Raw genomic sequence first — 20,706 nt, 5'->3', positions numbered from 1 at the left:
GATCTTTATATTAAGAGACTAGTAATTAAGGCAATTACTAGAATCTATATAACAAAAGTAGCAACTAGTATTAAGGAAATATATAAATAAATCTATAAGTAAATAATAAGTAAAAGAGAAAGAATAATAATCTCTTAAAACTCTTTAGCAGATTATATAAATATCTAGGCAAACTAGTTTACATTTAAACCTTAGGAGGCCTAATAAATAAAGAAGACCTTGCCTTTATAGAAAAAGAATTAGGAATAACATTATAATAAAAGGCTCTTAAAGTTATATAAAGGACTTACTTTATACTATAACAAGAGATAAAAAGACTACTAGAAATCTAGCAAAAAGGGTGCCTATTTAAGAAATTAGTAATCGTACCTAATAGAACGCATAATAGAGGCGTACATAGGTCTTAAGAAACATAAAAGCGCTTTACTAACATAACTTCACATAGACAAAATAGGCTTTAACGCCTTCCTATATAAAATAAAAGTTCCTAATATCTTAAGTCTAAACTGCAACTGCTCAAGAGAAGAAAGCATAACAGTAGAACACGTTTTACTAAACTGCTCTAAGTAGTCTACAAAGAGGGAAGAGCTTATACACCCCCTCTGTACAACCGACATCAAGGAAATCCTGACCTTTAAGAAGGGGTCAAAGGCAGCCATCAGGATGATCTAGCGTATAAAGATCCTAGATCAGTTCAGAAGGGCCATTAACTAAGATGTAGAACAGCGTCTACAAAGGTCAAGCAGAAATTAGGAAAAGGAAGAGGACAGAATAGAGGAAGAGGACAGAACAGAGGAGGAAGAAAGGGGAAGAAGAGAAATAAAGAAGGGAGGACTATATAAGTAGTAAGAAAAGGTTGACAAGCAGACCTATATAGGCTTTTTAGTCTGGATTAGATTAATAGAATTTACTATTACTACTACTATAATAACTTATTTTGCTTAAAATAATTCTAAAGATATAAAGAAAATTTGTTAGCCTTTTTATATATTATATTTATATAATAAATTCTTATAATTAATAAGCACTATATAATAGGCATATTTAGAAACAGATTATTTAAATAAATATAGAATTTAAGCTATTTTAAAAGCTATTTAACTAAGTATAAAATAAGCATAAATATAAGTATTAATAAAATACGCTTAGCGCTTATAGAGTGTAGGTATAGCTAGCTTATTTTTATCTTCTTCTTAAGTATTTTAACTTTATTTATTTTAGAGTAAAATAACTAGCTCTAAATATATTTATAATTACTAATATATTATAGCTTATAACCTATATTAATAGGCTTGTTCTTTAGCTTAATTATATACTTTAAACGGCTTATAAAGGCGACTATAGCCTTATTAATAGTGATATAAGAGGAGGGATAAAAGAAATTTTAATAAGTAGTTTAAATAAGGTTAGCTATATATTAAATTTGATAAAACTAGGATATATTTAGAGGCGTAAGAGCATTATTTATATTAAAAAAGTGATGAATAAGTTCAAATTAATCTCGACTTATAAATTAACCTAGATTATATAGTTTCTAATAATCTGTTTGTACTGTTAAATAGTATAAGCCAAAATAGAGATTTATCCCTATAAATACACGTATTTCTGCTGGCGTAATAGGTATCTAGTGACATTTCTTAAGGAAAGGAGGATTTTATAATTTGAACGCGGCGTATTTATTAGTTTCTTTAGAGAGGATTTCCATCACGAAATCGCTAAAAAAGAGCTGAAAAAAGCCCAATTCAGATAGATTAGTGTATCGAGAAGCTCCTGCTCGATTTCGAACGTAATTGGCCTCAAAATGAGGGAGTTCTGTTGAAATGAATGTCGAGGGTTCATCTGCGCATTCTGGCGTCGGGGCAATCACTGCCAAGGCTTGATCGATTTTATTTCGATCAACGCTTTTGGAGCCAATTTTTTACCGTTTTGACTGGTTGTTGTTTCTGTGTATTGACGGAGGTGAGTTATCTCTGTATCTCAGAGGAATTTGCGTATTTCGCTGTGGTCGTAGCATAGTAAGTGGCTGAAAATTTATTTATAAAAAGCGCAGTGGAAAGCTGTGACGCTCATATGCGGCTAAAAAACCTTATTCTGCGCCAAGACGCTAATTGGACCACCCAGGGACAGAGGGGATAGGAATGTCTGTCTATCCCCTCCGCGCCTGCTAGATCAATTAGCGTACTTGGCGTAAAATAAGGTTTTTAAGCCGCATTTAATTGTTATAAATTCCTGTAGCTTGTCTATTAAATAAATTTTTAACTATTAATCATGTTATAACCACAATGAAATACGCAAATCCCTATAAGATATAGAGATAACTCACCTCCAAAAACAGAAAGAAATAACAATCAGTAAAAACGACCCTAAATTGACCCTAAAAGCGTCGACCAAAATAATGTTGATCAGACCTTGGCAGTGATTGCACCTGCGTCTGAATGCACTAATGAACTGCCCACACTCATTTCAACAGAACTTCCTTAATTTGACGCTAATTACGTTGAGAATCGAGCACGAGCTCCTTAATATACTAATCTATCTTAATTAGGCTTTTTCAAGCTCTTCTTTAGCGATTTAGTAGTAGAAATCCTCTCTAAAGAAACTAATGCCTATACCGAATCCAAAATTCGAAATCCTCTCTTCCTCACTAAATGTTACTAGGTACCTATTACACCTGCCGAAATACATGTATATCTAGGCATAAATATCTACTTTAGCCTACATCTAATAACAGTATAATAAGAATACTAGAAAATTTATAATCTAGGTTAATTTATAAGTTAAAATTAATTTGATCTTATTTATTACTTTTTTAATATAAATAGCGCTTCTTCTTTTATAAATATACTCTAGTTTTATTAAATTTAATATATTACTAACCTTATTTAAGCTACTTATTAAAATTCTTACTCTCTCTTCTCTTATATTACTATTAATAAAGTTATAATCGCTTTTTAAAGCTGTTTAAAACATATAATTAAGCTTAAAAACAAGCCTATTAATATAAGGAATAAGCTATAATATATTAGTAATTATAGATATATTTAGAGCTAGCTATTTTACTCTAGAATAAATAAAGTTAAAACTCTTAAAAAAGGCATAAAAATAAGCTAGCTATATTTACGCTTTATAAGTGCTAAGTATACCTTATTAGCATCTATATTTGTGCTTGTTTTATGCCTAGTTAAATAGCTTCTAAAATAGCTTAAATTCTATATATTTATTTAGATAATTTATTTTTAAATATATTTATTATATAATGCTTTTTAGCTATAGAGATTTATTATATAAATATAATATATAAAAAGGTAGATAGATTTCCTTTATATTTATAAAGCTATTTTAAATAAAATAAATTATCATAAAACTTTATTATAGCAAAGGTTATTAATAATAATATTCTCTGCTTTATTTAGCAGGATAATAAGACTATTAGTACTATTTTAATTACTTATAGCCTTTATAAACCTCAGAATAAGATTTAATATATATAAAGATGCCTAAAAATTACGTTTAAAAATTAACAAATTTTACTGCCTATTTTTGATAGTTAACTATTCAAAAAGCTCTTTATTCTCCAACGGCTATTAATGAGTACAACCACTATATGAAGGGCGTGGACCAGGCCAATCAACTACGCGCAGGCTTTACGTGCTATAGAAAGCAGAATTATTGAACTTGGTGGCCCTTGTTTTTCTTTCTTATTAATGTTGCTTGCGCGAATACTTATTTGCTATGGAAATGGAGCACGAACAACGAGAGTCATAATAGCTATAGGGTGTTTATAAGCGCTCTATGCAATCAATTACTTTATTTGAATGATCCAATCGAAAATGAGCAAGCAGAAGAGCAACAGGAACGATCCCAATTTGTACCCACAATAGTGCTTCAACGTCACTATAAACACGTACAATAAGAGCATCTCGGTCGGTGCGAATGGGGAAGATTCCATCCACCAGGCTGCCCACGTAAAAGAGCACCCAAACGCAAATTCGGAACAGATATTACAGAATCAGCTGTAAATAGCGCCAGTGACGCTATTTTAGGTGGCTCACGAACGCGCTATATGTGCAGTAAGTGCCAAATTTGGCTCTGTGTTGAAGGAAGCTGTTGGCAACGATATCACCACTCAATTAGAGTCAATTGCTAGATAGAATAGCCTCAATTGGTCGAAAACGGACATTTGTTGACATTTTTGGATCCTTATCGGGATCGACAGCGCTAATTGATCCAATCTACACCCCTGTCCGGGCACGGAGGGGATACAATAAAGAGAATTCGTGTACTCAGCAGTGTTCACGTGAAGTCCGGTAAGTTTTCTTCCTGGATTTCCTATGCTGAGCCAGATACACGTGTTGTAACAATATAACGGGAAGAAGATCTGCTTAAAGAATAAAAAATGAGCACTGGAAGCACGAAACTTGGTATACAGCATACGAAATACTTACCCAGATATTAATTAGAAGAGTATTCCCAGGTCGACTACTCCAAGCTGTCTATGCGGAGTACTCATTCAAAATTGAATGTCAGCGTCTAATGTTGCATTGTGCATGAAATTGCGTTACGGGAAGTCCACCTATTGTGCCACGGGTACAGCCCGAAAATAAATATCTCGCAGGGACAGGAACGTGAACTCGGCATCCACAAGTGCTGTGGTAATCCTATTTCGGAATAATTTAGCGAAAGGTCGGCGGTTCATGCACTAATGTACCAGAGGTTCTCGGTTTGCGGAGTTCTCTTCTCTACTACGGTAGGGGCCATAAGTATTTCTCTTGTTGTTGGATTACGAGCCGAACAATTCTCCCCTGCATGTTGCATATCTTATCAATCTAGTCGTCCGGTCACGCGGTTCTACCCTCTTTATCAAAATGTTTCTCCTCCCATGGCCTTCACCCAACCTTCGGCTCATTTATTCAAGATAGTCTCAAACCGCAAGAAACAACAATGACTCATTCAACGATACGCAATCTCTTACATCTCTCCCTTCTCACAACCACTCTCCTCCTACAACTCACGCACGGCCAAGTCGGCACCATAACGCAGGACGTCTACACCCTCTCGGCCTTTCCCCTCCAAAAACCCTGCGCGCAATCCTGTTTCGTCGCCACTGGTTTCTGCCCCAACGACGTGCTCGGTGGCGAAATAGGCTGCAAGTCACACAGCAATTGCGCCGACAGTAATTGGCAAGCTACGAATGACTGCTACTGCCGGACGGATCTGCAGAAGCCTGCGCAAGACTATTTGACCAGTTGTATCGAGAACAAGTGTTCGGTGGGCGATGTCAGGATCGATGCGTCGAGTGCGGGTAGCATCTACGCGCAATATTGCGCGGAGAAGGGATATAGTCCTGCGGCACTACCAGCGACAGTGCAAGCGACAACCACAGGGCCTGGTGCTTCGACAAGAACGGTGGGTGGAGGGGTAGGCAGTGGGCCGACTGCTTCCTCTACATCGGACTCGCCGGGCTCGTCTTCGGAGTCGAGCAGGCTGTCCACGTCGACGATCATCGGCATAGTTGTGGGGAGTCTAGCTGGTCTCGCGTTCCTCGCAGTCACGCTCAAGATAGTGTTCAAATGGTTCGGATTTGGGCGAGGTAGGAAGGCGCAGTACCCGCAGCAGCCGCCTCCGATCTACCAGCAGCCCGTCTATCCAATGAAACTCTACCCCGAGACGTATTATCAGCAGAAGGCGGAGTCAGAAGTTACGCCGGATGATTCTGTCTCGATGATCTCGGAGATGCCGAGACCGGCACCGACATTGGTATCTAATGTGCAGAGTTATTTGCCGCATAGATATTAGACACAGCCGGTTGACGTTTGAGAAAGGTAGGAGTATGGGTTTGGGTGGTTGATGTGAGATCACATCCATAGTCTCTATCACGTATGTACTATATTGGGTATGAAACTTTCGAATGCTCTCGTGTGTTATTGGATCTGCATGTACAGTACTTAGTTTCTGAGGAGCGTTCACTCTCTCGTGCAGGCACGTGAACAAATCAATCATCTTGGCCTCAAATACCCTAGATACTTCCTGGCCTGCGCCTCGTAAACTTCCATATCCAAATGCGGGAACTGTCCCAACTCCTCCAACCTCTGCTCCAGCAGTACCTCAGCACCCTCCCGTTTCGGGTAAGTACTCGGCTCCACCCTGCTCATTCTCGCAGCCACATAGACCTTCCACGCCCCTACGCACGCAAGCATGAACTCCGCCTGTGCAACCATGCAGTCATCCTCACACTTGCGTGCATTATCCAGCGCTTTTTCGGCATACTCGCGACCCTGGTCAGCATGCTGTTTGCGCTCCGTACTTTCGCGCGCAATCATACTGAGCCGGATCGAGGTCTCCATGAGCCTGTGGCAGAGGCGTGAGACTTGCTTCGGTGGGGTAGATGGGTTGTTTTTGAGGTAGTTGAGGGCTTGGGAGAAGTTCTGCTGTGCGTTTAGGAGATCGTGACGGGTGATGCGGTTCGGGGGGAGTTTGAGGTGCGTGTTGCCTAGACTGATGAGCTCCGCTGGGTGGTGGCGTTAGCCTCATCCCACTGGAAGAGAGCCATACCGCAAGTTGCCAATTTTATGGAACAGCCCAGCATAGATGCCTTGTAAACAGGACGCAAGGATTGGTTGAACATTGTTGAGTCCCTTGGGGTCCTCCAGGCCCTCAGGCGCAGGGATGACCCATTGGAGCTGATAAAATGGGGCACTAGCTCTAGGCACCGGGATCTTACTCACAAATCTCAGACGAAGTCGCTCTTGATGATGCTAAATTCGGTCTCTGTCCCGACGGGGGAAGGATTTGATCTCTCAGCCTTCGCGTAATTTCTGCGGTGGGCTCATCTGCATGCAAGGCGGGAGATCAGTACTCTTCTTCATGGTCCATTTCTATGGGCTATACAAACATTCCTTCATCCGCAAATTCTCCACACACGTCCTCACCTCCCCTATCGTACCTCGTTTTTGCAAATACGTAGACGTCGCTGCACGAAGCAAATCCTGCTCTTCAAACTCCGCTAGCCCCACATTGTCCAGCCCATGGTCAACATTGAACCGAAAGCATCGGCCCTGCTCCACATGGTTACGCCAGCGTCCCAGGAACTTCTGGTTGGTACTCTCCGTCTCAGACGCCTCCTTCTGCAGCGTCTCTAAGAGATGCTTCAGCCCCTTATCGGAAACACTCCGTATGCCTGCATGTCCAGTGCCAACAGAGATGAAGCATTTGACTAGGGGCTGCAAATTCCCTGTCTCCTCGCACCAGAGGTCCGTGGCTTCTTCTTCAACCTCTAGGGCAGGGTTGTTCGCCCCGAGCGCGCCGTCGACGAACCTGCTGCCTTCGATGGCGACGTCGGAGAAATAGGTTGGCGCAGCGGAGGTTGCGAGTGCAGCTTCAAGGATGGTTGGATTAAAGTCAGAGACCGCGGGGATTCGGTAGCTGCGGAGCCGGGTAGTGGTGTTTGTCTTTTGGAATTTGGTGCAAACAAAGCTAGACGTTGATATCCCGGTTAGTCATAATTTTGTAATCACGAGAGATTGGCATCAGTGTGTACCGATGAAACTGAGGTGTACTTACACCTTACACCGCAACCTTGTTCCGTTCTCAAACTTTTCGTCGATACGAATGCCGCGCTCTTTGAGGACCTGCAAGATTGCGTTCTCCAGCGCCTTAGACGAAAACCGCGGCTTAACGCCCCCTAGGATACTTATGAAAGAATGATTTGCCTTCTTCTCAAAAACATGCTTCATCATTTTGGTGTAAGCGGTTATGCATTCTTCGACGGACATTTCCAGACGGCCTAGCATGATGGCGATGAGCCTGCATCAACATCAGTGATTGTGCCTTTCCAAAGTAGCGGACTAGGAAATGTACTATATAAGGGGTGCTAGAAAAAAAACACGATTGCTCTTACCCACCAGTGCTTGTTCCCCCAATCAAATCGAAGATCTCGCACGGCTTCCTTGGGCGCAGAGCGGCCTGTTCACGCATGTAATTCAGCCGGTTCATGATGCCTTGGAGGATGTATAGTGTAGACAGGCCGCGGACGCCGCCACCGTCTAGGGACAGGAGGCAGGAGCCTGTATTGTCGAGGGTGTGGTCACTGCCGGTCTGCGATCGTCCTAGAGTCGTCTCACTTTGGGCGTCCAGACCATGCGCCGATGCCATGTTGTCGATTTGTTTTGACTTTCTGTTCGGTGACCAGTAATCTACGTGATGCTGATATTGATGGATGGCACTAAAGGACACGGGTGGACGTCGCTGTAGCCGCCCACGAGGCTGAGCTGAGGCCTATAGTGTGGTTCATTTGGTGCCGTCCGAATATGCGCTCTCATGCGGTCAGATCCTCCCCAAAGAAAGCACATCTGCAAGGGTTCTACAAGTAGATATACTAGTAAAGCTTTAAGAACCCAATAACTAGTTGACTGTAGATGTGTGTCTAACAATCTGCAGGAGGTCCGTAGAAAGCCAGTTGTTCATCTAATTAAGGGGCAGCGTGTGCAGATATACGTACCAGTTGGCCGTACTCCGTACCGTACAGTGAAATAAGAAGCGAAATTGCGGAGAAATTGACCAATCAAAAGCAGGCAAAACGCAGGGGTTATGCGAAGAAATCCAACCAATGAACATTCATACGATCTAACAGTGTGTGTGATGCGTCGAGATACTTGCGCAAAAAACTAGACTTATTTAGGAAGGAACGTACTCTCTGGCAACAGCACCGAGTAGCTTGAGCTTCAAGTTGGAGGCACCAACCAAACTCTCCCACAAGCGCCTGTCGCCAATGATTTCCACAGCAAAGCCTCGGTAGCCAATGGACAAGTGAGCATGAATAACGATACAGATGTACGGAAGCGTGCGTCGGATGAAGTGCAAGTACGCTAGTAATGGCGCTCCCATAGCATGATAGCTGGCTAGTGGCTCTAGCCTCCAATCTTCGTAATGTGTACTGTGCGTACGGGCATCAGTGTTCGTAGCTCGGCGTTGTAAGCACTGGCTTCGCTACCAGTAGATGACAATAGTCCTGTCACCTTGAGTTGCCTTCTTAGGACAATTGCCTACCACGGTAGGGGCATAAGTAATGTAAGCTCTTTGTCACAAGGTCCCAACGATGTTGGCTAGCTAAGCGGGATGTTAATTGGCTGGATTCACACATAAATATAAGCTGATTCTATCTGGACTGGGTGACTTTTCATTAAGCCTCAGTAAAGACCCAAACACTAGCTCGGAGCATACATTATTTATGCCTCCTATCGTAGTGTTATCAAGTGAATTCCCCATTGGCATCAGTTACTGCTTGACACCCTTAGGCGTTTTTTTCAAGTAGTTCTTCTGGATGCGTCTGTGGAAGAGCTGCCCAGGCCTCACTTACGGCTGCCGAAGCCTGTCGTACTGTTGTATAGAAATTCGTTGCTAGCCCATAGAATTCGTACCTGAAGTCGTGCATCACGGAAGGTATAGTATTAAGCAAGTTCGCATGTAGATTAGGTGACAAGCGCTTTAGAATGTATCAGACCTAAGGAACAGGGAGGCATCGTAAGCCCTGCGCCAAGCAGTAATAAGTACCAAAAGCGCAGGGAGGAAAGGGAGTTCCAATCGGGCAACAAATGTCAAAATTATTATGGCCGACGGCGTATAGAGGACAGTAAACTGTCAAACGCAATGAGCTGCAGAAGCTTTAGACCTGTACATAGAAACGCGTAAACTGTAGTTGTAGGCTATTGACAAGTCAGTGGTAAACAATGCATTTTGTAACAAAGATGATAGCGCCGAGCTACGGATTTTATCATGCTCATTATGTGCCCTGTTCTTGTCGCCGTTTGCCGCTGCTTAGGTGATCAAGCTAGTTAGTTACGATGACCCGCTATCCTTTTATGCTGGTTGATAGATCATAGACAAAGGTAGAATCGGGCTGTTTCAAAAGATTTAAAGATCAAGAAAGGGGAGTCTCAAGAGAAAGGAGGCGACGGGAGTGGAGTGCGGAGTAGATTTTACTCTCCTCGTGTTGCCAAGATAAGTATGGAAGGCCGGCTAAAATAGCCCGGCCAGGTACCAGAAGGGAACCCTGGTTGTCGAACATCTGTCGCCCGTCATAGTTGCGATAAGCCCAAAAGAGCTCGGTGCAAGTAGTACCCAGATCTGTGTTGTTTCATTTGTCGACCATGACATTGGCATCAACAGCAGAGACACAATGGCTGGCTCAGCTAGCAGCGATGCGGGCAGCAATGCGACCAGCTATTGCTGAGCTCGAATTGCCACCACTTAAAGGAGAAATCTACGGGGCTGATATAGTGGATGAGATTTCTTCTGAAGATGATCCCGAGGAGGACATCTGGGAGGTGTCGAGCGAGCATGATGAGAGCCCTCCTAGTGAGGATGGACTCCTTGAGAGTAACGGCTTCTCGTGGAGAGACAGGAGCCACGATCAGAACTGGCTCAGACAGAGATGTCTGCAATATAGCCAGTGGAGACCTGGAATTGCTGCGGAAGATGTTTTTGAGCAGATCCTCTCCACTTTGGCTGCCCATCTTTCTGAAGACGAATTGCAGATGGCCTTGGCAGATATTCTAGGACTTGACGATCTGGACTTTGTGATTGAGATCATAAGCCATAGGCAGGAATTGCTCGATAAGCCTCGAGCTGCAGATGCCAATGGTGTTCTTGGAAGACTACAGACGAAGCAGGAAAGAGATGCCGCTCTACGGCAGCAAGACTATGAGCACAAACATGCCTTACTTGCCCCAGCTTTGAATCGTGGAGAGGAGCAATTACCGCATGTCTACAAATCTCACAGCGCTGGAAATACTCTGGATGCCGCAGGAAGGAAATATGCCTTGCCAGTTGGAAGCTCGAGGACAGAGCACGAGAAGTACGAAGAGTACTCAATACCTGCTGCTAAAGTTGGGGTTCTAGCTGCCGGTCACAAATTGGTACAAATCAGTGATATGGATGGCCTTTGTCGGCAAACTTTCAAAGGCTACAAAAGTCTCAACCGCATGCAGAGTCTGCTTTATGGTGTAGCTTACAAAACGAGCGAGAACATGTTGATATGCGCTCCCACAGGTGCAGGGAAAACCGATGCTGCTATGCTGACAATTCTGCATGCGATCTCCAAGAACATATCGCCTGATCCTTTCGAAGAGCCTGACGCGTCCGAATTTACGGTACAGGTAGACGACTTCAAGGTTGTTTATGTGGCCCCGATGAAAGCTCTAGCTGCTGAAGTCACCGAGAAACTTGGAAGGCGTCTGCAGTGGCTAGGAATCCAAGTTCGCGAACTTACAGGAGACATGCAGCTCACGAAACGAGAGATAGCTGCCACGCAAATCATTGTAACGACGCCCGAGAAGTGGGATGTTGTGACAAGAAAGAGTACTGGCGACACAGAGCTTGTGCAGAAAGTCCGGCTCTTAATCATTGACGAAGTTCATATGCTTCATGATGAGCGGGGCGCTGTTCTAGAATCATTGGTGGCCAGAACCGAGCGTCAGGTCGAGAGCACGCAATCTTTGATTCGAATTGTTGGCCTGTCCGCCACTTTACCGAATTATGTTGACGTTGCAGATTTTTTGAAAGTCAATCGACACACCGGTCTATTCTATTTCGATGCCTCTTTCCGGCCTGTACCACTCGAGCAACACTTTCTAGGCATTAAAGGGAAGGCTGGAACCAAGACCGCACGAGAGAATCTCGACACAGTTGCTTTTATCAAGACCAAAGAGATGCTGCTTCTTGGTCACCAAGTAATGGTCTTCGTGCACTCACGGAAGGATACTGTGTTGACCGCCCGTATGCTGCATCAGAAAGCAATGGACGAGCAATGTGATGATCTTTTCATGCCTGAGCACGATCATCCAAGCTATGTCACGGCATTGAAGGACCTCAAAAACACTCGGAGCCGCGAGTTGCGAGACCTGATTCCAAAAGGTTTTGGCGCCCACAATGCTGGCATGGCTCGAGCGGACAGAAATTTTGTCGAACGCCTGTTCGCAGAGGGGGCTATCAAAGTACTATGCTGTACCGCAACTCTTGCTTGGGGTGTTAATCTACCAGCAGCCGCCGTTGTCATCAAGGGAACCCAGCTCTACAGCGCAGAAGCGGGAAAATTCGTTGACCTGGGCATTCTGGATGTCCTGCAAATTTTTGGCCGTGCTGGCCGACCTCAGTTCCAAGATATTGGCATTGGTATGATTTGTACTTCCCAGGATAAACTGCAGCACTATCTGTCAGCTGTGACACAACAACAACCAATTGAATCAAAGTTCTCGCAGAAATTAGTCGACAATCTCAATGCCGAGATTTCGCTAGGGACGGTGACGTCTGTCTCGGAAGCGGTGACGTGGATTGGATATTCGTATTTGTTTGTGAGAATGAAACGAGATCCAAGGAACTACGGAATTGATTGGAGTGAGATTATGGATGATCCGCAACTTGTAGAACGACGGAGAGATCTAGTCGTCAAAGCTGCACGGACACTCCACAACAGTCAGATGATCATCTTCAATGAGAAGACTGACGAGCTGCGGGCGAAAGATGTGGGTCGCATTGCCAGTCAATACTACATTTTGCAGACTAGTATTGAAATCTTTAACACCATGATGACGCCAAGGGCAAGCGAGAAAGAGGTGTTGAAGATGATCAGCATGAGTGGGGAATTCGATAACATTCAGCCCCGTGACAGCGAATCGTTAGAATTGCACAGGCTTGTTTCGGAGAAGAGCATTGTTCCGTATGAAATTGAGGGGACAAACGATCAACCGCATGCCAAAACCAACATCCTGTTGCAATCTTACATCTCTCGAGCACGTATTGAGGATTTCGCTCTTGTTTCGGATAGCGCATATGTGGCTCAGAACTCAGCAAGAATCTGCCGTGCGCTGTTCATGATCGCGCTCAATCGGGGTTGGGGATATCAGTGCATCGTTTTGCTGTCACTTTGCAAGTCCATTGAAAAGCAGATGTGGCACTCGCAACATCCATTTCACCAATTTGATCTTCCCCAACCTATCTTGAAAAAGCTGGATGAGAAGTGGCCCGCTTCCGCGGTAGAAGAACTACGAGAGATGGACGCGTCGGAAATCGGAGCGCTTGTCCACAATTTCAAAATGGGTAATACAATCTCCAAGCTTCTGGACAACTTTCCGACCTTGTCTATTGGTGCTGAAATTGCGCCACTTAATCGCGATGTCCTTCGCATGAAGCTGTTTTTGTTCCCTGAGTTCACGTGGAACGATCGTCATCATGGTACCTCGGAATCGTACTGGATCTGGGTGGAGAACTCGGAGACATCAGAGATCTTCCATCACGAGTATTTCATTCTGAGTAGGAAGAAACTCTATGATACACACGAGCTCAACTTCACTATTCCACTATCCGATCCTCTACCATCTCAAATCTATGTCAGAGCAGTGTCGGACCGCTGGCTTGGGGCTGAAACAGTCTACCCTGTCTCATTTCAGCATCTTATCCGGCCTGATACTGAAAGTGTCTACACGGATCTTTTGGACCTGCAGCCGCTGCCCATATCTGCATTGAAAAACCCACTTCTTGAAGAAATATATGGGCAGCGGTTTCGATTTTTCAATCCAATGCAGACACAGATATTTCACACTCTGTATCACACCTCCTCCAATGTTCTCCTTGGCTCACCCACTGGTTCCGGCAAGACCGTTGCAGCGGAATTGGCCATGTGGTGGGCATTCCGAGAAAAGCCGGGCAGCAAGGTTGTTTACATAGCACCAATGAAAGCACTTGTCAGGGAGAGAGTGCAGGATTGGGGAAAGCGCTTGGTCTCGCAGATGGGACTGAAGCTAGTAGAACTAACCGGTGACAATACTCCAGATACGCGCACGATCAGGCATGCCGATATTATCATCACCACCCCTGAGAAATGGGACGGTATCTCTAGGAGCTGGCAGACCCGTTCTTATGTCAGACAAGTATCTTTAGTCATTATTGACGAGATTCATCTTCTGGGAGGAGATCGTGGTCCCATCTTGGAGATCATCGTTAGCCGCATGAATTATATTGCATCACAGTCTGAATCCGGCTCTATCAGGCTCGTCGGCATGTCCACTGCTTGTGCAAATGCGTCTGATCTTGCAAATTGGCTTGGTGTAAAGTCTGGAAATAATCAAGGGCTCTTCAACTTCCGCCACAGCGTCCGTCCGGTGCCTCTGGAGATATATATTGATGGCTTTCCCGAGCAGCGTGGCTTTTGTCCACTGATGCAGTCGATGAATCGCCCGACCTTCCTAGCCATCAAATCTCATAGTCCTGAAAAACCTGTAATCGTTTTTGTTGCTTCACGACGGCAGACTCGGCTGACTGCAAAAGACTTGATCAATTTCTGTGGAATGGAAGATAATCCTCGACGGTTCCTGCATTTTGCTTCGGAGGAAGATCTCCAGCTAACGTTGTCCACCGTGAAGGATACAGCGCTTCGAGAGGCACTCAGCTTTGGCATTGGTCTTCATCACGCCGGGCTTGTGGAGAGCGATCGTACATTGGCGGAACAACTGTTTGCTAACAACAAGATTCAAATTCTTGTGGCGACCTCGACTCTAGCCTGGGGTGTAAACCTCCCTGCACACCTGGTCGTCGTCAAAGGAACCCAGTTTTTCGATGCCAAACTCGAGGGGTACAAGGACATGGACCTGACTGACGTGTTGCAAATGCTGGGACGTGCTGGTCGGCCACAGTTTGACTCGTCAGGTATTGCCCGGATCTTCACTCAAGATGCGAAGAAGGCGTTCTACAAGCATTTCTTGCACACAGGGTTCCCGGTCGAGAGTTCGTTACATAATGTGTTGGACAACCATCTTGGAGCAGAAGTTTCAGCCGGCACGATCACCACCAAGCAAGATGCGCTCGACTATTTGACATGGACCTTCTTCTTTCGGCGACTCCACAAAAATCCTACCTATTATGGTCTCGAGATCTCAGCAGAAGAGCACCGCGATAATCCTTCGACAGCGCGCCAGCTTGCGGCCGATTATATGATCGAACTGGTCGACAAATCGCTGCATGATTTGGCTGGAAGCGATTGTGTCTTGGTTCATAGCAATGGTGACGTGGACTCCACCCCTTTTGGGAAGATCATGTCTTATTACTATCTCAGTCATCTGACAGTTCGCATGATGTTGTCGAAAGCACGTAGTACTCACTCACCATCATTTGGCCATGTTTTGGCTTGGGTTAGTCTGGCCAGTGAATTTGATGATCTTCCAGTGCGACACAACGAAGACCTTATCAATGCAGAGCTAGCGAAGAACCTGCCGCTGGGCACTGCTGGACTCATGGACGACCTACCAATGTGGGATCCACACATGAAGGCCTTCCTTCTGCTACAAGCTTTCATGTCCCGGATTGAACTGCCCATCAGCGATTATGTTGGCGATTGCAATTCCGTACTCGATCAGAGTATTCGAATTATTCAGGCAGGGATCGATCTAATGGCTGAATTAGGACGCTCGACAGTCGTGCAACAGATGGTCTGCCTGCTCCAGTGCATCAAGTCTGCCAGATGGCCTCAAGACTATCCATTATCCATTCTTCCTACTGTCAGTGAGTCTCTAAGTGATGAATTAGCCGCTCAGGCACCAAAAGATCTTGTGGCGTTGTCCGAGATGCCGGCAACGAGGTTGGTCATTGTCTCAGAGACTCTTGGAGTTCTTGCCGCTCAACGGAACACATTCGCTAAAGTAGCTGGGACATTGCCACGAATACGTCTGCGTGTCTCTGAGCTGAATCCGGATCACTTTGTGGTTGAGTTGTTACGACAGAACGCACTCGTTAATGCTAATGGATACATATATGCCCCGAAATTTCCCAAGCCTCAGACAGAGGGATACTTTGTCCTTGTGTACAAAGACGGAACAGTGGTAGACTTAGTTGCGCTAAAAAGAGCGAGCTGGTCTCTGCATGACAATGTAGGGCCGAAGCAGGGAGGCAGAATAGCTCCAAAGATGGAGAGTCGTGTTAAAATCAAGGTACCGGCTTCGAAAGACGAGACGAAGCTTCGTGTGGTTGTTATGAGTGACGCATACCCGGGTATGACGTGGGAGCTAAAGGACATCCAGATTCCTGCGGCACAGCCAGAGACGATTGCAATAGAGGAAGGGAGCGTTCAGAAGGTGGCAGGGTGATACTAAAGCTTCTCCAGATACCTCAAGGGAGTTTAAAGTTTAGCTAGTTGCAACAGAAGGGCGGCCTACTTGTGTGAGACAGTCAGTCGACTGAAGATGACTCGTTCTAGACGCGATCACGCATTATTCTTTTGTAACGTATTACAACAGTAGAATAGACAACAGACACTGTCTGATTGGCCATGTTACAATGTCACATATGATCCAGCTCTAACGACTCTGTGCTTATGAGATGAAGCGGCAGCATTGAATATACAGAATCGTAATGATCGTTTCTGGACTTACGAAGGTAGTAATCAATCTATGGGTCTTTGGTGGGTGCACCCGTAGAATCCACCGAAGAGATTTGCGCTAGGCAGCTTTAGGTGCTTACATACGCCGTACTAAGTATTGCATAAATTGCTGCAAACGTTTTCCAAGCGCCAGGAGTTTCGCCCGATGTTTGAAACCTCAACTACTTCTATCCAATCGAGTAATAGCTTGATCCTTCGAAACCGCTCAGAGACGTTCAATGCAATGAAGGATTGCGAGAATGTCAAAGCTTCAGCTGTCAACAGAGCTCCGGCGCCAAAGACGCCTCACATTTATCGCGTGTGAACTTTCACTGTGTTCCTGTTCATATTGTGACCTTTCGTATAAGTCGTCATTCGCTTCCCTTATACGCTACGTTTGCCCATTTGCTATCAGCCTTCGGCGCTGAAATCTTGTGAATAGTATTACCCTACTAACCTCGAAGGGCTGGCACCCTATTGAGACAAACCCAATGGGATTATTCACGAAAGACTCTACAGGCCCATCTCCTTACCCAACCGAAGAATATCCATCTGAGCAACAATATCCATATCAATCCTCAGCTCCTTCTCTACCTAGAACAGATTCGTCCTTTTCAGAAAGCAGTACTAGGAAAAACCGCATTATGGATTACCGACCACCTACGAGGCAGGCAAGAGCCATCCTCGAGAAAGCGCCGGCTCAAGAGACTGAATACATGGGCATGCTTTTGCATATGAGCCAAGTCATCGAGAAAAGGCCGTACTGGAACATCCTCGCAGCAGCCTGCACCTGGATTCTCCTGGCAGGGTTTATCGTCTTGCCTGGTACCTACACCAACTTCCAAAATTCCGACATCATAGAGGCCGCGAAGAAGGATCAGAGCAATGTGGGAAACAAGATTCTGGCGTCCATCGCAAATATCGGGCTTTTGATTGTTGCAGCCATTCTGTGTGGAGTCGGAGTTTTGGGAGTCACAGGATTGTGGTTGAAATGGAGAGCAAACTACATCTGGTTAATCAACAAAGTGTTACTGTGAGTACAGTGAGAAGTTACCGACTCCTTTACTCATCAATTGATAGACCTGCGCTTCTAAACTCCGTCATGGGCCTGCTCTCTACGCTCGTTAACGTCTTGAGCAAACCCGACAAAACTTTCAGTTTGACTGCTAAGGGTAGGGCTGAGTTCTGTTCCCATGTCTCCCATAATGGATACTGACCTGTTTTAGTCACCACCGGTGTCACAGGTGGACTGACGCTGATTTGGACTTTCATGTTTCTTTATTACAATAACTACCTGTTGGACGCGGTCAAGGCTGACCATAGGCGAGCGTATGGTGACCAAGACGCCAAAGACGCGATAGCCAACAGCAATGGGCAACCTGTAGTGGTTTGAGATCGAAGAGACTATGGGGGTTGTTCGGAGTTATTTCGTTGAGGCAGGGCACCTCATCCATATTGCGGTTTCAAGCAGGCAATTTAATTCATTCCAATCTTTTCTTTTTCTTACTTCGTGTTCTTGATTCATTCAGTTTAAATGGTCCCACAAGCACGACGGACTTGGTGGCAGCTGCGTCGCCGTGGATTGCTCCTGCTTCGGCTTGACGCTTCGTGGTTCGCCATGCTTGATCGATGTACTCAATCCGACCGTCTGATCTGTTTCTTTTTCTGTTCATCGTCGCCCCTCCATTTTCTTCGCTATATTCACAGCACTCGTTATCATTAACTTTCGCTCACTATGCCTTCATCGACTACAGCGGCTCATCGACGTCGCGGAGGTCAACGCTCCCCACACCACAGAAGAAATGTTTCACTCCCTCGATCTGGTCACACTGGTCGACGCCCCCAACTTCGAGATCAGGCTTGTGCTGATGTCGAGGAATGCTTTGAGCTCTGTCAGAAGCGAGGACTGCATCTTGATCCTGATGTCAGAATCGGCGCTGCTGCTTGCTCCGCTGGTAGGTGATCGCTTCGAACACTCGGTTTGCTCAGGTCATTGATAGCAACCCAAAGGCAACCGTTTCTCCGTCTTGGAAACATTCGATGCTGGCATGCCTACGCAACCCGCGACCCCTCCGCAATGTCCATTCACGTTCTCGCTACCTCTACCGGACTCTAGTCCGGAAGCTAGTATAGCGGTGAAGGATTCCCCTTGCCAGAGGCCATCTCGCCAAGTTGAGACTACCTGCAGACCAGTTCAGAGAATGCCAAATAATACTGGATTTGACTTGAACTCGCCCTCTATACCTATGACACCAGCTTCCGCTCCTGAGGTTCGACTACCTGATATCCACCCATGCGAATCAGAGGACGCTCATACCCAGCCAGAGCCACCTTCTCTAAATGATTTTACGATCCCGAGTCCTTTACTTTACCATAGCAAGAGTCGCGAGGACTTGCTAGGCGATTCTAAAGAAATAGACAGTTCGAAAAATGGCAAAATTGTTATCCCTGGACATAAACGTTCTGATCCCAAGTTCGAAAGCTTCAAACTGGGTAGCCCACTACAGCGGCCATGCGATGACCGCCAAAGCCGCAGCCTCCTCAATACCAGATTGAATCGACTCGATAACATGGATTTTCATTCAATCAATGATGCAAAATTCTATCAAGACACGCGCACGTATCTTACCTCCCCGTACGAGCGCAAAACAAAATGTACCGTCGAAGCAACCTCAGAAGATGAACCTCCGATTCTAACCCCGACGAACATGCTGAGTCAAAGACCAACGCATATCTATCCCGGAGAATTTGCCGTAAACCCGCCAATCAGATTGCCTTCCTCTAACAGGAATACGGACAGCCCAGCAACAGGGGTAGCTGAGCAGCCATCTCCAGCGCCTGCGAGCGCCGTCAACCTCGATGACTCTTGGGGCTGCAAGGGCCAAATCTATTTAAATGCCGGCCTTGCTACACCGCCACCAGAGAAACGTGATGAACAATCACCAGCACCCTTGAGCGAGACAATCAAAAATGAATGCAAAGAACGGAGAAAGAGAAGGAGAAGGAGAAGGGCAGCGAAGAGGACTAACTGTGCACATGCACGTGCTCAGGAAACATCGTCAGAGGGAAACAATACTTCTGTTTCCCCACTAGAGCCAATCCGATCGCCCTTGGACGAAAAGATCACCCAGACTTTCCCGTCCAACAACTCATACCCAACCAGACCGGACACATCCAAGGCATCAGCTACACCATCACGCTTACCACGAGCAGTCACATCACCATCTACATGCGAGTCCCGCTCGCCAGCAGCAAGCTCACCTCCACCATTATCATCTATCGCGTACTCTCCCTCTCCGCCTGGAAAAGCGTACGGGGACCAAACTCCCGACATGGTCAAGCTTCAAGCCTGCCCAACGACGACTTGCACAGCACTAGTGATCATCATTCCCCCGACCACGGAAGAGCTTGTTTCAGAAAGTCACCAAGATAGATGTCGCTGGCTCCTCGGCAGACGTGGGCCTGTCGAGGTGGCCGCGGCAAGGTTTGCGGAAGAGCTGGGGCTCGAGACTGAGCATGCCCAGGGGTGCGCATTCGATGGGAAGCGGAGGATCCGTGATGATAAGCACGAGGACGAGGACATGGGAGGTGAGACGGGTACGGAGACGGTGGTGGATCAACGCAACGGTGCGGGTAGTTCCCCTGCTGTAGAGGAAGCCAAGGAAGATCATGAAGATGGAGTAATGGTAGTTGGCTCTGCCTCTGCCTCTGCGGATGGCTGGGAGGATGAGTGGGTAGGAGCAGGAAAAAGCAAGGACTTCTGGATTTGAGCCGGCATCGGAATGGTTCTGGGGATGAAGGTATCTACTCTTCTTGGGAGCGGAATACGGGGGGTTAGTGTAGATTATCATTGAATTCTAGTGATTATTGGCGCGAATATATGTCATTTCTATGCTTTTGTTTCCGCTTATCGGGAAAGAGTGTTCGTACAGGAGGAGAGCATGGTCCTGATTGCAGATCCTGCCGGGTCGACCGATGATGTTGAGGCGGCAAAAAGCTCAAAAGTCCAACGTTCTGGAGGGCCCCAACCTGTCCTTCCTTCGATGTTTCATGTGACGGATTTCCACCACTACTACGAGTATGCGCGTGGCAAGTTGTCTGGAATGTCCAGGCCCGTTTTTGGGGGGGCTTTTGTGCACGGCGAGAGAGGTTCGGCATGAGTGAAGGAGAAAAAAAAGCCTGAGTTAGATGATATACCTTCCCCCGGCTCGCGGTCTCCTTTCCTGGTATTTTCCACGGTCATGCTAGAAAACGAGTCTGTGGTTATCACGTCTTGGGGTGTTTGAGTTTCGCGATTCAAGAAC

At 45.8% G+C, this 20,706-nt stretch overlaps 4 protein-coding genes across 4 annotated transcripts; 3 read left to right on the top strand and 1 right to left on the bottom strand.

Annotated features, from left to right (window-relative positions):
* Window positions 1-4,941: 4,941 nt before the first annotated feature.
* Window positions 4,942-5,796, top strand: EPUS_01193 (uncharacterized protein; the record flags this gene model as incomplete). The annotated part of the gene is made up of 1 exon (XM_007807105.1): window positions 4,942-5,796. The coding sequence occupies one exon, from the start codon at window positions 4,942-4,944 to the stop codon at window positions 5,794-5,796; it is 855 nt and encodes a 284-aa protein (XP_007805296.1).
* Window positions 5,797-5,996: 200 nt separating this feature from the next.
* On the bottom strand, window positions 5,997-8,151 carry EPUS_01192 (uncharacterized protein; the record flags this gene model as incomplete). Its single annotated transcript, XM_007807104.1, has 4 exons — window positions 5,997-6,508; window positions 6,944-7,473; window positions 7,561-7,803; window positions 7,898-8,151. 4 exons carry the CDS (start codon window positions 8,149-8,151, stop codon window positions 5,997-5,999), a joined length of 1,539 nt encoding a protein of 512 aa, XP_007805295.1.
* A 1,994-nt stretch (window positions 8,152-10,145) lies between these two features.
* Window positions 10,146-16,130, top strand: EPUS_01191 (uncharacterized protein; the record flags this gene model as incomplete). Its single annotated transcript, XM_007807103.1, has 1 exon — window positions 10,146-16,130. One exon carries the CDS (start codon window positions 10,146-10,148, stop codon window positions 16,128-16,130), a length of 5,985 nt encoding a protein of 1,994 aa, XP_007805294.1.
* Window positions 16,131-17,046: 916 nt separating this feature from the next.
* Window positions 17,047-20,172, top strand: EPUS_01190 (uncharacterized protein; the record flags this gene model as incomplete). The annotated part of the gene is made up of 5 exons (XM_007807102.1): window positions 17,047-17,435; window positions 17,483-17,574; window positions 17,629-17,789; window positions 18,157-18,357; window positions 18,403-20,172. 5 exons carry the CDS (start codon window positions 17,047-17,049, stop codon window positions 20,170-20,172), a joined length of 2,613 nt encoding a protein of 870 aa, XP_007805293.1.
* Between the last annotated feature and the right edge of the window lie 534 nt (window positions 20,173-20,706).

The sequence above is a fragment of the Endocarpon pusillum genome (genome assembly GCF_000464535.1).
Source record: "Endocarpon pusillum Z07020 unplaced genomic scaffold scaffold6441, whole genome shotgun sequence".
NCBI classification, from domain to species: domain Eukaryota; kingdom Fungi; phylum Ascomycota; class Eurotiomycetes; order Verrucariales; family Verrucariaceae; genus Endocarpon; species Endocarpon pusillum.
The sequence above is the reverse complement of the archived record's forward strand: the minus strand, read 5'-3'. Positions and strand labels throughout refer to the sequence as shown.